Genomic DNA, 22,039 nt, shown 5'->3' on the forward strand with positions numbered 1-22,039 from the left:
TTTGTTCGAAGTGTTGCATTGCAAAGATGTGTCATGATTTTTCTAAATGAAATCCTCATATATCCTTTTTGCTTGTCTCTCTGTTCATTGGCCACTGGTCAGCGCCAACGTGCTATGGGGCTCTTCAGTTGTGTCACATGGTTTCCTTAGTAGTGAAAGTGAAACTGCATAGGCCTATATAAGACAGATAAATAACCACCACTGTTGTCTTCATGTGCTGAGGAATCAACGCCACGCGTTTTTCCACGTTGGACGACACACGACATCAATATGGGAGGAGGTTAGTGAACAATAGGCCTACTTGAAAACTAAAAGCTTTGGTAGTCATGCTGAACATAGGCCTATTTATTCTCAAAATTGTTATCAGGTGGTTCAAAGGAGAAAACAGGTTATATATTTTTATATCACAGTGAATATATAACTAAATTACAATAGCAATAAAGCATTTTTTAATGTCTGAACGTTTTCAAACCATTTTTCCTTATGTTTCCATAGTTCTCAAAACACCTTGGAGGACGGTGCATTGGAGGTACGTAGCCTACTAGGCTACTATATCTTCATTACGAATTAAACAAACATATGGCTTGTTTCATCATTTTGAGTTGAATGATAAATATGGCCTTTATATTTCCCCCTTCTCTCTAAAGTTCACTCTTGAGTTGGTTGTGGTGGATAGAACAAAACACTGACAAACTATGAGAGGTCGAGAAAGCTGAGGTTTGAAAGTCAACGACTTTATCATAATTTGTACAGAAGTCATAACAAAACCTGAACAGTTTTCAGCAGTTATCCTTCAATACAATCAGTGTGCGCTTAAAAGTAGAACAGATGGTGGTGGTCAGTAGATTTGAAGTATCGTCGAAAAAGTCAGGATATCTGAAATGAAAGGCGAGGCAACGGAAAGCTGAGAGGGAGAAAAAAGGCAGACACGTTTTCCAAACAAAGCTAAATATTTATTGTTACATCCCCGTGGTGGATATATAAAGAATAACACGACAACCAAAATATTCAAGGATCCAGAGGAGAAGTAAAGGGTTTATTTCAAATGTTTGAAATCATAATACAAGTTAATCAAATTATGTGGGAGAGGCCGGAAAGATTGTGGTCGTGCCAAAACAAAGAAACCAGTAGAACAGAAAGAGGCCTGGCTCTCTTCCGTAGCCTATCTCAAAGCTCAATGCAACAAAAAAAGGCCTGCCGGGCTTATCTAAAAGAGCACTGTGGCCAAACGATCACATGGGTGAACCTGACAAGCGTCTCTCTAAAAAAATGATTTATTTCTGTGTCATTATTGGACGTCAAATCTCGGGCCACTGAAGGGGTTGTTTTGTAACGCAATATGCGACGTCTTTTTTTCCGACGACTACCGAACGTCTAATGTTGATGTCCGTGGGACCTCTGTGTAAGGGACATTTATAGTCCAAATGTGGTTGTTTGTGGACGTCTTTTCAACATCAAATTTATACTAGATTTGTTCAACTACTTCTCTAATTTATTGTTAAGATGAGATAGAGCGGTGACTCATTTTCTCTGGCGTGGTGAAGAATAAGCAAAGCGATAGATTCTCTTTAGCCTTTATGGCGTATTTATTCTCCTGAATACATGACTGACATCTGTCCAGTCAGTTCAACGACAATGTACAACGCGACAGTTTGACCTGTGCGTTACTTCACTAGAACGTAGTGACATCATCACGTTGTCCCTTCCGAGTAAGGTCGCAATCATATATTAACCCTTAACATTTATTTATTTTATTTATATGTTTATGGTCGTTGCCATCCGAAAACGAGAAACGGCGATTTATTTAAATGGAGCATCGGAGAAATGATAGGGACCCGAAGTGAACTGACAATTGCAGTTTTCCAGTTGAGGAGCATAGTCGAACTATGGCTTTAATCGGATTAAGCTGTATATGTTAACCTACTGACGGGCTCACTTTGAAAAACGCCCTTAATAGAGAACTTTCCTCGGTCTCCCTTGACTTTAAAGGTCCCATGGCATGCTTCTTTATGAATGCTTATATCTATATGTGTGAGTGGGTCCTTAATACAGCAGCCTATACACAAGACGTTCAAGAAATTCAACCTTGGTGCAGAATTACAGCCACTACGAGCCAGTCCCACAATGAGCTTTCCACAAACATGCCGTTCCACGGGTGTGGCCCTGAGCAGCTTGAGGCCACGGTACCATGCGCTCATGTTTGCAGTGGATGTATCGCAATGGCGAGGCGCACACAGCTTTTAACCGTGTTCTGTAAATATTCTAGAACACTCCGGGTGCTCTGGCGAGAGTCCTGGAGCTCTAAAAAATATCATTATCAATAAATATCTATATCATATAATATACTGTATATATTATCACGGCCAAAAGCTGTGTGCACCTCCAGACGATATTATGAATCTCAAACGACTGCGTCGGGTTCTCCCTCTTGTTCTTCCACTTCCACCGCTGCCCACTGTCTCGGCAGCGGGCAGCGGGCCGCACCACCCCCCCTCGGCGCTGGTGCTTCGCGGCGCTGGTGTTTCGCGGCAGTGGTGCCTCGTGGCGGTGACCAAATAAATAAACCAGAAAATGTACAAAAAAACATAATAAAAAAAATATTACATGTAAACATTTCCTGCACCTCTCATAGGCGTCCAAATGAAGTCCAAAAACTGTAGGCTACCCAGTTCAAAGGTCAAATGTTGAACGTCAATATGACATCCAAGTTGGGTCATGGTTTGACATCCAAATAGTGGACCTAGTTTGGACGTAAAATAGATGTCCAGAATTGGTCATGGACCGTCAGACCAAATATAGACATGATCTGCACGTCTATCCGACGTCGAATTTTTGGTTGTGTTGTCATATTTAAATTATTTGCCAGTGTTTCTGTCATTACATTTTCACACGTTTAATATTTTATGTAAAGGATGCCCCAAATAAGTAATTGTCCTCCAACTCCCCTCACATACCTTGAAGAATAGTACTGTAGGACTTGCTCAAAGAGTAATAGATAAGGCCAACAGCCAAGCACAAAACAAGGAAAGAGAGAGAGCGATGGTCGAGGGGAAAGGTTTTACACCAATTCCCGGTCCAAGGCAACCAATTACCAGCAGGATCTAAATGAACATTTAACATTGAATTAATTAATTAAGTTGATGTATGCAAGGTTTAGATGTTGTTTATAATTTTATATTTTCCTTTCTTTAAAACAGCAAGAAAAAGGATGAGCTGGAGTGGCTGGAGTCATTCCGCCCTCAAAGTGACAATGTCAAGCATCTTAGAGTCCTCCTGTGTGGCCCTGCTGGAAGTGGAAAATCCAGTTTCATCAATTCTGTTGACAGTATTTGTCGAAAAAGGATAACCGTTCCTGCAGATGCCAATAACGCTCAAGAAGCTGACCCAGAACTGGCCAAAACCGCTGGACAGTCTTACACCCTCAAAGTAAGATCATGGAGGAAGAAGTCCTCACACACCTTTCATTAACATCTTGATGTAACTACTGATCCTTCTTTGCTATTGCAAATAGTTAAAGCTAGTTGTAGGATGTTTAGAAACACAGTCACAGGCTCACATGTCTTTGGTCCAGATAAACTGCTACGACTTGAATTTATATTGTGTATACCGGTATATATGAAATACACAAATGCATGTTTTACATTGGAAATTCCTTTGGCCTTTAATAGTACAAAACACATCGAATCCAAAAAGGGACGCCAGGAAAATATTACCCGTTTGTCTTCAACGACGTCATGGGCTTGGAATCGACCAATGGAATCTTACTGGAGGACATTAAACTGGCCATGAAGGGACATGTGAAAGATAATTACAAGGTATGCTTGTTTATAGTGTTAACTTTTGTTACAACACGGCCACTGAAGGTTCTAGCGCTGAGAGGTGCTCATATAACTCCGACACTATAAAGACTCCATCCCTGTTCTAAACTAAAACACATTCAACTTGCCAATGTTCCATTTGTTGACAATGGACTATACATTTGGCTTGGAAACATGATTCAACTAAAGAATTTGATGAATTGTAAGAGCAAGACCCAACTGTTACAACTTTAATATAGGTGGTCCAAACAAATGATGATCGGCCTAACGGTTCTTTCAAGGATAGAGTCCATATGAGCGTGCTCATATCATATCGTGCTCGATTCACATCTAAAACGACATTATTGTCACTGCCAGCCCACACCACATCCCTTTTGAGCCTACAGTGACAGTGTGAACTGGGTCTGCTGAGAAAAGGAAAAACATGAGTTGTTAACTGATAAACTGGCCAACATCATTGGATATGGATCACCAAACCAAACTACAGGCTTTTGTTTTAACATGGATGTAAAGAAATGTAGTTACAATGGTCAGTGGTCACCTGGTTATTATCCGCTAGGTTCATTATACTTCGATGTATCATTACTTACAACATTCACAAACTTTTGTGGTCCTAGTATGTTCAAAAAATATAAGTTCACAATTTCAGTTCAACCTGTAATCTTTTTTTTATCTTCTCTCTCTCAGTTCGATCCTGAGACACCTTTGGATGACTCAAATGATTTCTACATCAACACCCCCACTTCAAATGACAAAGCACAAATTTTGGTCTTTGTTGTTGCTGTCGACATCAATCATGTGGCAAACCCAGAGATGTTTAAGAAAATGACTGAGATCAGACTTGCAGCCAGAGACCTTGGTGACATAAAATGTTATTTGGTGGCCTAGCAAAGTTAAATTACTGTTTTCAAGTTTGATTGGGTCCTATAGGAAAGAACTGAGTCATATTTTCTTTTGGTAGAATCATTTAGGATTAAATAATAATTTATTCAAAGACAAACGTAAAAGGTGACTTGTGTTTCTGTTCTCTCTGTATTTAGATATTCCACAAATAGCCATTATGACGAAAATCGATGAGAAATCTTGCGATCTCGTGAAAAAAGACCTTAAAAATGTCTACAGCAGCACGAACATCAAGAATGCGGTAAGTTCTGTATCAATAATTATTCGTGCAACCGCATTTGACACTGTTCCGATTCATTCTAAGGTGAGAACCTTAAAACCTTTATCCAGATATATAAATGTCTTTATGAATGGAACCTAACAACCAACTACAATGGCACAACTTTAATTTGAGCTCATTTCTGGATCTAACTCTACAATGCATTTCATGTCATTTTCAATATGTATCTAAAATCTCTTACAAGAAATAAAAGCTTCTAGCTTTCAACATGTGTGCATTGTGGGGGATGGGTGACTGGTCCCAAAAAGTTTAAATTGTTTATTTTCTCAAGGAAAGGAACAGAACTAATGATTCTTCCTTTTTGCAAATACATTTTGAACGGAACAAAAAACTGCAACATTTTAACAATAGTGACCCAAAAGATAAGACCTCATCTCAAGTACTGAATTGCTTTTTGCAGATGGAGAAGCTCAGTAATACCGTGGGATTCCCACTGAACTGCATCTTTCCCCTGAAGAACTACCATGCAGAAATTGAATTGACGGATGAAGTGGATATGCTGATTCTATCTGCACTGAGAAAGATCCTTGAACTTGCAAATGACCGTGTAAATGCTTCCGGTGTTGCAGCTGCTAAACAAATGTCGTGGATTAATCGAGATTTAAAACACTTAGACTAATTCAAGAGAGAGAGAGAGAGAAATGAAATCGAGGGGTCCGGAGCAAGAATTGACAAAAGACTTTATCGTGCAGAAAAACAACAACGACGACAGCCTGAGTGGGTTTGCAAAGTCACTGTCGTTCACAAACTGCGGCGTCTTTTTATACACACAAACAGAGCAGCTTCTCCTTGAGGTGTCTGCCTCCACTCAGTCATAAATCCATCTTAACCTGAATGGTCAGCAAATAGACAACAAATGGTCAACAAAGATAGCCCAAAACACAAGGCTGAGGTCAGCATGCCTTATCCCCGTAGCGTCCTGCTCCTTTTTAGGGGCACCATCTGTTCTGAACCCAGACACCCAGGCCCCGTGTGTTTCTCCACTATTAGACACACAGACCTCATAATAATCATGGTTTACCATAGAATATACTCCTTAATTTCTACCACACATCCCCCCTTTTTTGTAAGATAAGATCACAACAAAAACATAACAGTCGTTTAGGCCATATTTTGCACTACATTTGATCATCATTAAAAACCTTTAAGCATGTTCAGGAATCTCAACCTGTATAATTCTCAGGATTTTAAACCTGTTTAAGGCAAAAAGATCTATCAAATGTTTAACTAGAATTCACACATAACGTAGTATTTTCAGCATGCATTGAAAATTAGCATTTCAGAATATATGACAAAAAATATGAAACTCAGAAAAATGACATTTCAAAAAATGAGTAAATAATAGAAATTAAAAAACTAAGATTGTCAACAAGCTTGCATAGACTTGGATAGCTCTGATTATCGTCATGTACCGGTATACTATATAAACGTGGGGGGTTTGGGCATCGTGGTTGTTGCTTCTGTTTGCAGCCACCAGCCCTGAAACCCATTAGTCCAATGTCCATTTGTTTAAACTGTCCGAAATGGTTGTGGTTCACATGGAGAGGTCACCAGTTAAGAAAATAGGACCTCCTTCTGATGTCAGATTCTCACAGTTCGGTCTCCTCTCTAGATTCACTCCAATCTATCTCCCCATAGAGCATCCTCTCCCAGTCACCCGACTCCTCTAGGTTGTTCATCGCAAGTGTGAATGATCCATCTGGGGCAGTGTTATTTGGAATGAAGGTACAACCCATTTCACCTATAAGAGCACAAACTCCCCCCTTTTCTGCTAGAAGCCAATCTAACGCCTGTCTGTTCTGCCAAGCCACTCTGTCCTGGCTCACGAATGCTCCATCACTCCACAGTATTGACATGTAGTTCTCTCTAGACTTCTGCTGAGAGCCTAGTAAAAGCTGAACATTTTTAATCGCAGGTGGCTGACATAACATTCGTTTCCCGTCTATATCGAATAGCGTGACATTCCAAATTATGTTACATTGTTCCTCTGTTATACTACCTACATTGCTGGCATTTCCGTTTCCTTCGTCATTTTGAAAGCATTCTAATCCTTCTTCAATTTGAAAATTGGTTTGTGTTGGTCGTGTTACTTCGCCTATTTCTTGTGATAGAGTTATATCAAATTCTCGGCATCTTTTCATGATTACATTCCATGGCATTCCGTCATATTTATCTTCAAGATATTTGTTATGTTGACTCGATCCTAACAGCAGAAAACATTTCATTGAACATATAACATACTTTTTCTGATATGGAATACCTTCTGTTCGTGTTCTATTTAAATTGACCTCTATATCATACTCCTGCTGTGTCCGTTCTTCTAAGCAAAATTCAAACGCTGTAGAGCGGCGACCAATGCTTAACAGTTGTTCGTTCTACAAGAGTCTCTTCAAGAGACATGGATGTTGATGTAAAGATCCTTGTCGCCATAGTTTATTTTTGATTACACAAGGATCTTCTGCTTCTAATGTGAAATTAAACGTTCTGTCTGACACTGCTTTAAAAAATATGAATTCTCTCACGTTCAATTGATAATTTCCGTTGTAGTCCCATGTTCTTCCTGACGTTACTTTTAGACACCATTTCATTGAATCAAATTGGATATGTAATTTACACCGATCTTTCCTATGTGCATGTTCATAATTCTGGCGGAGGGTTAATGCACATAGGTGTTCATCATCCGACATAACAGTATACACAATGATTTGGTCTTGCGGTGGTATCTGAGCATACAAGACTATTTTCCCTTTGTTGTCAACCAGTCCTGAATGATTTTGGGCCGGATTATCCTGTGTTCCTCTCTGGCTCTCTTCAGTTGGCCTACTACCCCCTAATTCCTGGCCCTTCCAGGTTTGTGTTGCCCCAATGGTTTCATCCTTCCTCGGGGTCTGTGCTTGTGCCAGCGGAATCTGGCACAACCCGTAAAGGATCAGAAACAGGCTCCCCGTTTTCAGCATCACCATGCTGCTGTATCTCTTGGCTCGACTGGATCTGGTCCTGGGGCAGCTGGTCAGCCCCACGTGTGTCTGCGTCTGGCTCCTCCTCCTCACTCCTCACGTGCAGTGGTTGAGATGATACCACGTGGCACTTCCTTCCACTTGGATGGCTGTTGGTGTTGCGTTGGTGACTTTGTATGGTCCTTCTCTCCTGGGTTTGTTTGTTCCACTTTCTCCTGAAGATTCTGATGTACAAGTGGTCACCCGGCTCCACCCCCCTTGGTGGCTCCTTCTCCAACTCTGGAACTCTGTCTTTCTCCTGTTAGTAAATAAGCCTGTGTATGCCAGTTAGTTGTCCCATATAGCGTCTTAATTCAGTTTCCAATTGTTCCAATGGAGGTCCTTTGTGAGGCCCTCGAATGACAGATGAAGGCATGGGTCGACCCGTAAACATTTCATGCGGGGTTAGATGCGTCGTTCTGTTAGTTTTTCATACGATAACTCATTAGTGTCAGTCGTAGTGCATTAGTCCTTTAATTTAGTACACAAATTTAATTTTGTTAATCTTTGTCTTAAGCGTCCGATTCCTCTCTCCACCATACCTTGTGGTTTGAGGAATGTAGACACAGCCTAATCTTTGTTTGACATGCAGATGTTAAATCACTTGTTTGAGTGTTTTCTGAATAAACGCTGCTCTGTCGCCTGAGCTAATTTGTGACGGAATTCCAAACCTTGGCATGACTTCTCTAGTCAGAACCTTGATTACCGTAACCGCACTTTGGTCTTCTGATGGGACTGCTTCTACCCATCTGTTGAACACTGTTTTTTCAAATATTTCACACTCATTTAGCTGGATGTTAATCATTGTTTGCAAGTATGGTGAAGAAAAACCATGTTTTCAAATTTTTTCTAATTCTCCTCAATACCTCCCCCCTTGCGCAATGGTCAAAGCCATGCGCAGTAAATGATAAGCAAATCTAATAACGCCGTTGGTGCAACCAACGTCGAAACGTGTAACCTTAAGCATCAGCAAACTGAAACCAATCTTTTGGGAAGGGAAATCGAAACCTGTATGTTCAAATCCAAAGCCCAATATGGGTGGGTTTACCATCAGCCGCCTGAAACCACGCTGTTCCAAAGTCATGCACTAAACCGAAAAAACGTACATGCATTAGTGGCCTTCTATACCACAAAGGAAAAATTAAATAAAATAAAAACGCGACATGCCCCGTTCCAAGACCACTTCTGCTGCCATAGCTGACATATCTGACTCCTGTTCCCCCTCCACCTTTCATCAGCCGGCTTTTCCTATGATGGTTGCAGTCCGTCACTCCATGATCAAGTGAGCCAGTGCTCACAGTGACTCTGCCAAGTAATCGTGACTGTGCCTGAATTAGGTTGTCCCGGGCTTCAAGGTGGGATCTTACCCGTCGTTGGCTAACCAGCCTTCCATACTGGCTTATTGCAGGATGCCGTACCTGGGATACGATCAATCCCCACCTATATGGTGGTATAGATCGCAAAGTGGAGGGATGGAGACAGAGTCATCAGCCGCATCTGCCTTATGCAACCATATGTGTGCGTAATGAATACAAATCAGGGCGACTATAAAACAAAAGATAATTTATCAGAGTTAAAATTATTAAAGTGTTGCAGCAGTATTAGTGGCATTTGAAGGTAAACCCACTACTTCCGAATCCAATTTGACAACATAGCACGTATGACTCCTTCCCAGCAGATGTGGCGTCAACCCACCTACTGTCCTTTACTAGGGAGATGTGAAAGAAAACAAAAATCACAATATTAAAACTTGCATTTTCAATATTGCGCGACTCACTTTTGTCTTAACCATTACTCAAAATCATAATTCTCTTCATAATCCTACCCGATTGCCCTTCACTATCTATTTAAATTGGACGACCTAATTAAACCTTTTATTCTACCTATTTATTTTGAATGACATGTCATTGTGGATAACCTAAATTAGAAATTTGGATAACGTTTTATCATACTTATTCTGTCTAATTTTTAAGTATTGCCGATTGTTTTTTCTAAATTATAAGATCACTTTTAATATATTGTCTATTACTTATTACTTATCATAATCTCGAGGGAAATATTTTATTTGTGTTGTTATCTTGGCACCTAGACCTCGTCAGGTCCAAGCACCAAAATAACATCCACCTATCCACGCAGAGTCCATGGGTTGGGTCTGCTCCTCTTTTGTTGAGTCATTTTACCCTGGCGCCATTGAACCCATTGACTCCTGTGGAGTGTGGTGTGCAGACAATTTTTTAACGCTAATTGCTCATGTTTTTGGAGTCTAAATAATTATTCCTAAATCCTGTAATCACCATTTGACTTGCTCAGGGACACATCAACACTCAGCTAGGAGAGATGGGGATCGAACCAGCAACCCTTTGGTTACTAGCCAACTGCTCTACCTCCTGAGCTAAACGACCCCAGCCACCTCTCCGCTGATTTATTACCTCCGGGTCGGTCCTCATCCGCCCTTTTTGCTTTCTATACATTCCTCTCCCTTCTCCAAACACCTTCTCTCTCTGATCCAACCCGTTGTCTCGCCAGTGCTCTGTGTACCAAGATGTAATGATCTATACCACATGGTGTTCCGACGCGATGCAGAGTCTCCAAGAGCCACAGAATCACCAATCCCAGCGGTGGTTCTAGGTTTTTTCTAAAACAGTGGACATGGGTTACATACAGGAACCAATTACAGAGTACATCCAAACGCATAAATCATGTATTAGGCACAATGCAAATTCAATCTCTTTCTCTCTGTTGTCTCTCTGTCCAGCCCCCACCTGCGGGTTTTTTCATTACTTACGTTCCTTCTCTCTAACTTTCTTTACTTCTCTTTATCTACTTCCTTTGCTTTCACAAATCTCCATAACCATTTTCACTTTCAGTAATCCTTTCCTTTCCTTTCTGGTTTATTCGTTTTTTGGACACTCTCCAAAACTAGATTTATTAATCTTAAAAAGGCCATCGAAAGATATGAATCTCCCCAAAGAAAATTCTAACCGGAAAGCCTTCTCCAATCTCATCGTCACTTCTCGTTGCCAATCTACACACTCTTCCTCTTCTTTGTCTCACTCTTCACAAATCACTTCATCTGTCCCCTCTAACTTAACTCAATGCTAACTCTTACTCACTCACTCACTCACTCACTCACTCACTCACTCACTCACACAACTTAAAATAGGAATTCACAGATTCTCATCCTTGGAGCTGTCATAGGCATTAACTGCGTGTGTTCCGAGAATCCTAAAGTTTTGGTGAATTTACCTGCCAGGGTGAGGTGAGAGGCATAATTTGGACCTACGCAAGTGTAAGTGGCTCCAGTGTGGGCCATCATTGGCGTGCCTCTATAATTTATCAGAACCTGCAGTATTGGTTCCTCATCAGCTTGTTTTGCGATTGCTACAAGCTGACCCTCCCCCTGTGGATTCTCTGGGCACCCCTAGTATCCCTGACCTAAAAAGGGACCCGCCTGTCCCTGGTCGCTGTTACCCTGTCCTTGCTGGGATGGAAGAGGGTTAGTCAAACAATTTCTCTTCATATGTCCTTCCATGTTGCACCCATAACATATTAAAGGACCTCTGCGTTGTCCTTGGGATCCTGGTTGTTGATTGTTTCTAAACTGTCCTCGGGGCCCCTGATTCTGTCTATTTTTATTTGTGGGGTTCCCATAATTATGGATGTGTACATGTGTAACAGGTGGAGTAGGTGACAGTTGGCTCTGAGGCTGTTGTACTGGGAGAGAAAATGCCAATCGTGGATATTGGTTTTGAAGTGCGCCCTGCTGGGCGGCTTGCGAAATTACAGCAGCTGGTTCTAAAACACCTGCCTGTCTCTCCTTATCTCTTTCCTTCCTTGTGAGATATTCCAGCTGAAGTTGATATAGCTTCCTCTGGACCTCTTTGCTTTGTTCCTGTATTCTTTGTTTATTCTGACGATATTCATCCACTGCATGAACTAAATGGCCATTAAAATTTCTATGAGATCCTGATGTAGACAGTCCAACCACATCCTCTAGTTTGGCTTTGATTTGGCTGGGAAGTGTCTCTATCACAGAGTTTCTAAACATGACAGAGAACACCGGATGGATCTCAGGATCCTCATTCGTCTCCAAGCGCCATCTGTCCACTTGGGCCTGGAGGTAGGATGCAGGATTCTCTGTGTCATTGATGGGGAGGCCTCTCATGTTTTTATGATCGATATGGGTAGGGAACTCCGTTCTGAGTGTGTTCCACATCGCCACTCTGTAGCGATCAAGTGTAGTCCCATCATACATTCCATCCATTATGTCCAACCCTCCATTCCTCAGTACAGACTCCATTTTAGATAACCCCAATACTCTTGCCAACAGAGCTTTCAGGTCACCCACTGCAATTAGCTTTCCCACTGTGAGCTCCTCAAATGTTCTAATCCATTTAGACGCCCCGTTAATTATGTTAGGGAGTTTAGAAATGACTCCCTTTAAGTCCTGTGAACCCCACGGTTGATAATGGGCCTGTTGTCCGTTGACTAGAGTAGGATAATTTCCCGGAGAAGTTTCGGGTGCTTTTCCTTCTCTCTGTGATCTCCTTAGTTTCTCATCTAACTCGAGTGGTGTGGGGCTTACTGATGTACTGCAGCCAGGCTCCTCTGCCCCTTGTGTCCCACTAGACCACTCCTCCTTTCTTTTGTTCCGCTTCTTTAATTTCCTTTTATTTTTTCTGAATTACACTATTTATTAATAAAATTTATTTGAGTTTATTCTACTAGTTAGTTTAAATACTTTACTATCTCTAAGCTACAAACGTGAACTCCCCCCAAGCGCTCGTCTCTCTCCCAAAGATTGGAATGTAGCCCCCACCCTTTACTGCTACCAATTACCAACTCTGCCTTGCAGGCTCCTGCTCGACCCCTGTGTGTTTGCTCGTGCACGTGCAGTTAGTCAGCGCGGTGATGTCAAAGAGGATTTACACATTTATTCAGTACTTCAACAAATTAACTATTCTCTATCCGTCTAATTTATTTATGATTATCAACTAATTTAAACAAATTAACTATTCTCTGTCCACCTAATTTATTTATGACAGAATCAACAACAACAAAAAATGAACCGGGTCGTAAAAACCTCCGAGGACTTAATCCTAACACGACTTAAATACAGACAATAAGCCGGTTCATACAATTTCTTTATCTTATATTAAAAAATGTCCGAATTGTTTGTAATTAATTACAAATAAAAAGTTGACCGAGCATAGAAACTGGCCTTTTGGTTAATCACATGAACGGTCGGATGTATAATGAATCAATCAGAACTTCAAACAAGAATGATTGCCACAAAGCACCAAGATCAGAATTAAAGACTGGCCCCACCTTCAGATCCAATATCTGCAGTTTAAATGAACTCATACAAACGATGTTTCGCACAACCAGTCTATTCCTTCAAAATAATGGCTAATCACATACACACTCGACCAGATTACGAACAAACAAGAGACTCTTCAAAATACCAACTCAAACGGTACTCCAATCAAGAACCTTATCTATTCAAAAGTGCGAGAATCTGCTTTCTCAAAAATGCCAACACCGGAACTAGTCGACATCCCAAGCAGACCTCTAAAATAAAAATGAATTCATCAACGGCAATGAATTCCAACAGACAAGAAACTTATCTATTCAAAAGTGCGAGAATCTGCTTTCTCAAAAATGCCAACACCGGAACTAGTCGACATCCCAAACAGACCTCTAAAATAAAAATGAATTCATCAACGGCAATGAATTCCAACAGACAAGAAACGTATCTATTCAAAAGTGCGAGAATCTGCTTTCTCAAAAATGCCAACACCGGAACTAGTCGACATCCCAAACAGACCTCTAAAATAAAAATGAATTCATCAACGGCAATGAATTCCAATAGACAAGAAACTTATCTATTCAAAAGTGCGAGAATCTGCTTTCTCAAAAATGCCAACACCGGAACTAGTCGACATCCCAAACAGACCTCTAAAATAAAAATGAATTCATCAACGGCAATGAATTCCAATAGACAAGAAACTTATCTATTCAAAAGTGCGAGAATCTGCTTTCTCAAAAATGCCAACACCGGAACTAGTCGACATCCCAAACAGACCTCTAAAATAAAAATGAATTCATCAACGGCAATGAATTCCAACTCAGCTCTCTGAGATTCTCTCAAACATCCAACAGGCACTTCAATCGACCTGCGGACCTGTTACTGTCCTATTGGAACTTTCCCACTAATTCGATCCTCTAGAAAACAGCCACAGGACTTTATAAAAAGAACAAAACACTGCACTGTCCTTCCTTCCTCCAGAAGACAGCCACAGGATTTGACAGAAGACCTATTTAAACAAAACACCAAAACACCAAATAACAACAACTCGTTTACTCGTTTCAAAATAGGGAATCACAATGCGTCTTGGTCATTTAAAACCACAGCGCCTAGGGCATATGTGCGCGCACACGTCAATCTCTTCCGGAGCTCCCGTCTCTCTCACTCGCTCGTTTATCTATAATTTTAGTTCGTTTGATCAAAGAGACACTTTACCTGCTGCTCGGCGTTCAGACGGGGCAAGAACAGATCAAACGACTCTATCCTATATATGGCAAGACAACTTACCCTTGAGCTCTGGTCGTATGATCCGTTCGCGTCCCGTCCTCTGGCCCGGCAGCTGACGAGTCCCTATTTCATCCTGTTCGTGACGCCAAATTATGTCGTGGATTAATCGAGATTTAAAACACTTAGACTAATTCAAGAGAGAGAGAGAGAGAAATGAAATCGAGGGGTCCGGAGCAAGAATTGACAAAAGACTTTATCGTGCAGAAAAACAACAACGACGACAGCCTGAGTGGGTTTGCAAAGTCACTGTCGTTCACAAACTGCGGCGTCTTTTTATACACACAAACAGAGCAGCTTCTCCTTGAGGTGTCTGCCTCCACTCAGTCATAAATCCATCTTAACCTGAATGGTCAGCAAATAGACAACAAATGGTCAACAAAGATAGCCCAAAACACAAGGCTGAGGTCAGCATGCCTTATCCCCGTAGCGTCCTGCTCCTTTTTAGGGGCACCATCTGTTCTGAACCCAGACACCCAGGCCCCGTGTGTTTCTCCACTATTAGACACACAGACCTCATAATAATCATGGTTTACCATAGAATATACTCCTTAATTTCTACCACACAAACAGCCAACATTATAAAGCTGTAGGTTACTCACATTAGCTACCAATAAGAGCATTGGCTTCGTCGCATTGTCCTGTGTACTACGTGAGGGTTTCTGTGCGCCGTAACTTTAATCCCCCGCCCCCTCCCTTCTCCGTTCCATTTGGGAACATGTTTGGTTTCATTTCGCTTGTTTCGTATATTTTAATTAATTAATTAAGAGCGTCGCCGGCCCTGGTTTCGGGGCAGAAGAAACTGTCGCGGCCGGTGATGCAGCAGCACAGCCACGGAGTATTACGCATTCCTTATACTGCACTTTGTACCGCTGCTGTAAATGGTGGAACAGATTTGTTGTGCTTCCACTTTTAGTCGCAACGGTTTTGCTACACTCTCTACAGATGACCTGCAGCTGCTGCTCATCTGTTTTGTTTTTTTTAACCCGAACTATTTCCACATTATGGAGCCGTTGTTTCTCCTCTGGTTTTCTTTACGGGTATCATCCATGCTTGTTGTGTTGTGAGGGGGCGGCGGGGGCGGGAATGAGGCGTCTTTGCACACGGCACGTTCGGAAAGACAGAGTGGGAGGCGTCGCGCTCACAGTCTCCAAGGCAAGCGCTGTAGACGCTTGAGGGGGAAACTGACCATTTTAACGCATATCGATATAAACGATATTGTCAAATCTTGTATCCCCGTGGAAATTATATCGATATATCGTACATAGCCGATATATCCTGCAGCCCTAATTCTGTCATTAAGATGCAACCTTCTAAAAAATAAATTGCCGCAGAGGCAGGCAAAATCAATCTGAAACAGATATCCTCAAATGTATTCAAGTCAGTCATAGCTGATGGATGGCGACGCCTTTTGTAATCAATAAAATGTTTCATTTTACCTACAGTGCCTGTGCGCTAATGATTTAATTCATGGGAGTGTAGTGCCGCTTTTCTACTGCATGGTACCAGCTCGACTCGACTCGACTCGGCTCGCATTTTTTGCGTTTCCACAGCGAAAACATGGTATCTGGTACCTGAAGTGGCTGTTTTTTTTAGTACCGCCTCGCTCTAGGTTCCAAGCGAGCTGAGCCGATGCTAAAAGGCGACGTCGGCAGACGGCCGGCCACTGATTGGCCAGAGAGTGTGACGAAGTCACGAGAGCGACATGGCAACCATGCTGGTAACAGCCATAGCAGCGCTGCAGCCAACATATTCCACTTATTCAACTTCTTCAACATGACAGCTAATAATAGTAATGTTATCGATGTCCTCCATTGTTGTTATGTGGGTTCTGTCCATGTGTGGGTTGCGTAGGTGTTGTTTGCGTCACGTACAAAAATACGTCACGGCCCTTTCGCGCAGCCGACCCCGCCCACATCCAGGAGGTACTATTTGCGGTGGAGCTACGGAGTCGAGCTACATGTGCGGTGGAAAAGCGGTATAGGACCCATGTTTGGTCTGCTTTTTGGCAAACTGCTATTATCTGATAGTAGGCCTACGCCTTTGGCTTTTTTAAAGATTAAACAGTCAAAGTAAATATTAAACCGCCCTAAAATATCTTACAATGATCCATAATTTAAAAAAGAGCAAATGTCATGCAAGTCAAAGATTTATTAAAAACAAGGAAACAGCAGAGAACACAAATAGATAAACAGAAGACATGTATTTACTACTACTTCCTTAAAGCACATTAAAATATATCCAACATTACTAGAACTGTTGTATATTTTTTATGATGATCTTAAGAGAGATGATCTCTCTCTTCTTCTCTCTCAAACAAATACTTGCACGCCACCAAGCTAACACAGTGTTTCCAACAACTTGGGAACGTAATTCTTTAGTTTTTTATCCGTTTGAGAGAAGTGGTAAGGGACTAGAATTTAGAAATACATAAATATAAAAATAATTAGGTGAGTGCTGCATGCTGTGCACCTTTTGCTCTTCTTAGGCTATATTCTTTCTATATTTCTTCCGTTTTTTTTTTATTGGGCTATTCCTTCAAATGTTAGGACCCTACTCCTTCCTGCTATTACAGAAACCTCACCGTGGTGCAGCCTGGGAAACACCGATTTGTACAATCTCATATTACCATATGATTATCACTACTAGCAGGCCAATATCTGTATACCTACCCGAGCAATCTAATAGATGACGATGCCGAAGCGAGCCCCCCTCGGGGTCTGCACTGTCAATCGCATCAATTAACATGGAAGGTTTTTCCAGTTGCAAGGCAGACATACTAGCGATAGTGGCCAAACGCTTTGGCATAGTGTGCATGCAGGAATCCCACATCGGCCCTGAGCTGATAAAAAACACACCAACATGACAAATAACAGCAGGAAGGCATGGGCCACAATCCGCCGTCTTGGTGAAGATAATACCACACCGCCCACGCTCACAACAGTCACAGCAAACTCAGTTGCAGCACAGCTGGTGGCAAACGGTCGCTTCCAAAACCGGCGCAGACCCACAGGAGAATACCGCCGGACAGCGGTACCAGACTGCCAACAACCAGCCAGCGCTCTCAACAAGCCCTTCAACCTAGAAGAACTCAAAGCTGCAATGAGCATGCTGAAACCTGGGAAAGCAGCAGGAATCGATGATGTACTGGCGGAAATTATACAGCGAAGAAAAAAAGCGAAGACCTGGCTGCTAGAAATGCTGAACTCATGCATGGCACAGAAAACCATCCCACCTGTATGGAGAAAGGCCAAGACTGTCGCAATTCCCAAACCTGGAAAGGACCCATCATCCCCAAAGAGCTACAGACCCATTTCCCTCCTCTGCATCTCCTGCAAGCTCTACGAGAGGCTATTACTCCAAGGCCTTATGCCACTTATAGACACCAAGCTTACTCGAGATCAAGCTGGCTTCCGCCCTGGCCACGCCTGTGCTGGGCAGCTATTGCACCTCACCCAACACATTGAGGACGGTTTTGAGTGCAAACTCAGCTTTCATAGACCTCACTGGTGCCTACGACACTGTCCAGCACCGCACCATGATCACTTTTTGACATGACTGGTGACCTCGACCTGTGCCCCCCTCCTCTTCAACATCTACACCAACGACCAACCACTCCCCCCACCATGCATTCATCCATTCATCTACGCTGACGACCTCTGCATCACCACCCAACAGGAGAACTTCCAGAAGATCGAGCATGTCCTGGAAAGCATGTCCTGGAAACCTCCATCTTAAAAACCGAGATGCAGGTAAAGAACTGAGCAACTCATGGGATGGCCATGAACTCTCAAACCACTCCCAACACGTGTACCGCGAGTCACACTCGACAGGACACTCTCTTTCAAAACCCACCTCCAGAACACCAAAGCAAAGGTCAATACCCACATAACATCCTGCGCAAACTGGTAAACTCAAGGTGGGGCACTGATCCGTCAACCATCCGTGCAACTGCCCTAGCCCTGTGCATCTCCACAGCCGAATACGCGTGCTCAAGCTGGAGCCGCACTCATCACACCAAACTGGTTGACACAGCCCTCAACGACACCTGCCGCATTACCACGGGATGCATAAAGACAACGCCAGTTCCGTGCCTCAACGCCCTTGCTGCACAGGAGACCAATACCAGGCACCCCCTGCACGGATACACAGCACCTCCACCGCGACTGAAATCCAGAGCCAGCTTCCTGCATACAGTCCCACCTCTCCTGACAACCAACGAGCCCATGACTAGATGGAGAGAGGAATCACTCCTACGGAATGCCTCGCCAGCGGGCACAACCTCCCATGGCTAACCTGGAAGACTCAACAGACTACGAGTGGAGCAGGGGAGGTGCAAATAAATCACCTATTAAAGAATGGAGCTACCTGCCAGAAGACACATGCAGCTGTGAGGCAGTACAGACAATGTCCCAACTGCTTCCGACTTAGTATTTTGGTCAGTTTTTAACCGTTAAACTTCCTTCAAACATTTAACAAATCAACAATTATCAAATATATCTAAACAGAATTTCTACTTCATTCAAACTTTTTCAGAATAAACAGTTTGATTTCATACCTGTTTCGTATAATTTCAGTTGGTCTTGACTTACGTTGAGCCTAGAGCTTGATGATGGCACAATTCTCTGGTCAAAGGCGGCTATCACAAAAGCGAACCATTTCGTACGTTGCAGAGCTTAACAATGTAAATATTTAACCTCGAAACACAATGCCAAGCTTAAAGTGCGTATTGGAAGTTAATGTTTTTAAAAATATTTATACATAACATTCTCTGAAAATTGCCCTTTGAAATTAAAATGCAGGATTTTATCAGTTTAAAAAAGTATATCGGCAAAAAAATCCAGTTTTAAAGTGACTATTTTGAGCAAGGCTTCAAAAACCGTTGTTTTTTTTATGTGATACGTCAAACGCGTCATATTACGTAGGAATTGGTAGACGCGGTCGCTGTTGCTGCCTCAGCCCTATGCGTAGTTGTGAGTAGTTACCGCGGTGAGCGGTCTTGTATTTCCCCCCCCTGTGGTTTTTGGGTTTTTCTAATCGACGAGATGAGGTTTTGTATCTGTGGGGGTTGTTCCAACTCCGACCTCCTGTCCGACCATCTCCGATTTCACAGTTTCCCCGATCGGAGAAAGGATGGAGCAGGCTTTCGAGCCTGGGTGCATTTTGTACAGGTGAAGAGAAAGGACTTTTTTTTCGCCTCTGTCACCAAATACACGTTCATTTGCGCGGCTCCTCTGCTGCCTCTGCGTGCGTTTGTTTTGCATTGTCATGAGTGGACCCAGTCTGAGCTGATAACCTGTAATAACCCCGCTGCCTCACACCGCCAGCACGGATCTGGGCTTCCTCCGACAGCCTGCAGACGAGTGGGCGTGTCCGTGTAGAACGTCTCCCTCTCTCAACACAACCATCATGGGATCTTGTGATTGATCGATCGCAAGCTAGTGCTGTGCAAACACACACGCCTCCACGCAACCTTTACAGGCTGCTGGGCCGGACGCCTGGAAGTCAAACGGCTGCACTCACTGGAGATGGGCTGGAGACATATGGTCTTGGGGGGTCTAGATCCAGGGGAGACATGCAGGCCTGGGGGGGTCTAGACCAACATGCAGGTCTGGGGTCCAGACCCAGGGTAGACATGCAGGTCTGGGGCTCTGTGTTCAGTTTGGCTCAGAATGTTAATTTGCGTTGCCTAGCCGGTTTAGTTATCGTACATGAAATCCCCTGACACCAACGTGTTTACACACAGGAAACAACGTGTCCCAAGAAGACACAACATGTTCAACGCAAACCCTCACGTTAGTTGTACTCACTCGTTCTCCAGTAGGGTCATACACACGACCTCTTTGACGCCAGGGTTGTTGGCCTTTTCACTGGAGCAGCGCTGAAGGTCCCAGGTGGCCAGGCGCACCGCCGTCCCGCGGGCCCGGGGCCGGTGCCACGCGGGGCCGCAGGGACACCATCTGCGTGGGTCCTCCCGGCGGGAGGTCGAGGTCGTCGCTCCGGAGGCTGAACGAGGTTGGGCTCGGATGGGACCGACCCGTGTAGGTCAGCCCGCCGTTGGTATTGGTGGACTGAGTTCTTGAGCGCTCCACAAACACCTGGAAACGGATCTTGTCCAGTAGGGAGCAGTTTATGTGATCGACCCGAACCAGGTCCTCGATGCTCTTGAACGGACCGTGTTGGGTCCGATAGGCGACAATGTTCCGGGCGATTTTCTCCGTGATGCCGCGGATGCTCATGAGCTGCGGCGGGGTGGCGGTGTTGATGTTCATGCCGCTGCAGGAGGACATATGCTCCGGGTCTCTCCGCAGGGAGGACGGGGAGTGCTGCGACGAACTGGTCCTACTCGACACGCAGATCTCCACTTTAATAATCTCCAGTTTGGTGGCGCCTATCCCACTCACCAGCGCTAGGTCCTCCACCTTCTTGAAGCCCCCGATGCAGTCCCGGTACTCCACGATACTCCGCGCCACGGGCGGTTGACCCCGGGCAGGGTCATGAGCTCTTCCTCCGTGGCCGTGTTGATGTTCAGCCGCTCCTGGTTCACCATAATTCTCCTGACACCACAACTCTATCTCCCTCCTATTGCCATGGTGTCTCCCCCTATTAGGTGGTTGCTGTTCTCCCTCACGGCTAGCTGGCTCAAAATTGTACGGAAGTGGTCCGAAACTGTTATCCATTGTTGTTATGTTGCCTATGTAGTCTATGATGATTAGAACGTCCGTCTACCAATTCCTACGTCACGCTCGAAAACGAGCGTTTGAGATGAAGTAAAATTGTATCACAAAAACGGCTCAAGATGACACTTGTAGTGTAGATTTATTAATAAAAACTAAAAAATCGTGTATTCGATTTTTTTTCCGATATGATTCTTCACTGCAGTATCTAACTTCCAATACGCACTTTAAACGGTTATGTTATTTCTTGTTAGACAGTTGCTAAAATTATTACACTATAATAATTGCCTTCAAAACGAGAGCTGGTTAATTGTGAAAAATGCATTACAATTTAATCAAAAACGCGGTTATATGCTATAGACCCTATAGTGGTATAAAGGCTGGTACGAATTTCTAATTACAAATATGTAGACTTTATGTTGAAAGTATAGACCGTTGCGATTCCCATTGAGACGAATTGCGCGGTGACTAGTCTTCCCAACGAGACCTGGTAGGTTGGAGAAAATGAATTAAACTGTAATCAGACAACGCGGTTATATGCTTTGGACCCTAGAGTATCTGTGGTATAAAGGCTGGGATGAATTTCAAATGACATAGTAAATGTTGAAATAATGGACCGTCGTGATTCCATTTGAAACGTATGGCGCGGTGACTTGTCTTCACAACGAGAGCTGCTAGGTTGTGAAAAATGCATTCAACTGTAATCAGACAACACGGTTATATGCTATTGACCCTAGAGTATCTAATTTCGAATTATAAATATGTAGGCCAAC

General features: G+C 43.2%; 1 protein-coding gene across 1 annotated transcript; it reads left to right on the forward strand.

Moving 5' to 3' along the window:
• The first annotated feature begins 171 nt into the window (after positions 1 to 171).
• LOC132474383 (interferon-induced protein 44-like) lies at positions 172 to 18,619 on the forward strand. The gene is made up of 9 exons (XM_060075037.1): positions 172 to 280; positions 368 to 388; positions 496 to 529; positions 3,198 to 3,426; positions 3,669 to 3,815; positions 4,506 to 4,677; positions 4,859 to 4,962; positions 5,402 to 5,586; positions 18,568 to 18,619. Exons 1-9 carry the CDS (start codon positions 271 to 273, stop codon positions 18,617 to 18,619), a joined length of 954 nt encoding a protein of 317 aa, XP_059931020.1. The 5' UTR covers positions 172 to 270.
• Positions 18,620 to 22,039: the final 3,420 nt, after the last annotated feature.

The sequence above is a fragment of the Gadus macrocephalus genome, chromosome 2, assembly GCF_031168955.1.
Source record: "Gadus macrocephalus chromosome 2, ASM3116895v1".
Classification (NCBI taxonomy): domain Eukaryota; kingdom Metazoa; phylum Chordata; class Actinopteri; order Gadiformes; family Gadidae; genus Gadus; species Gadus macrocephalus.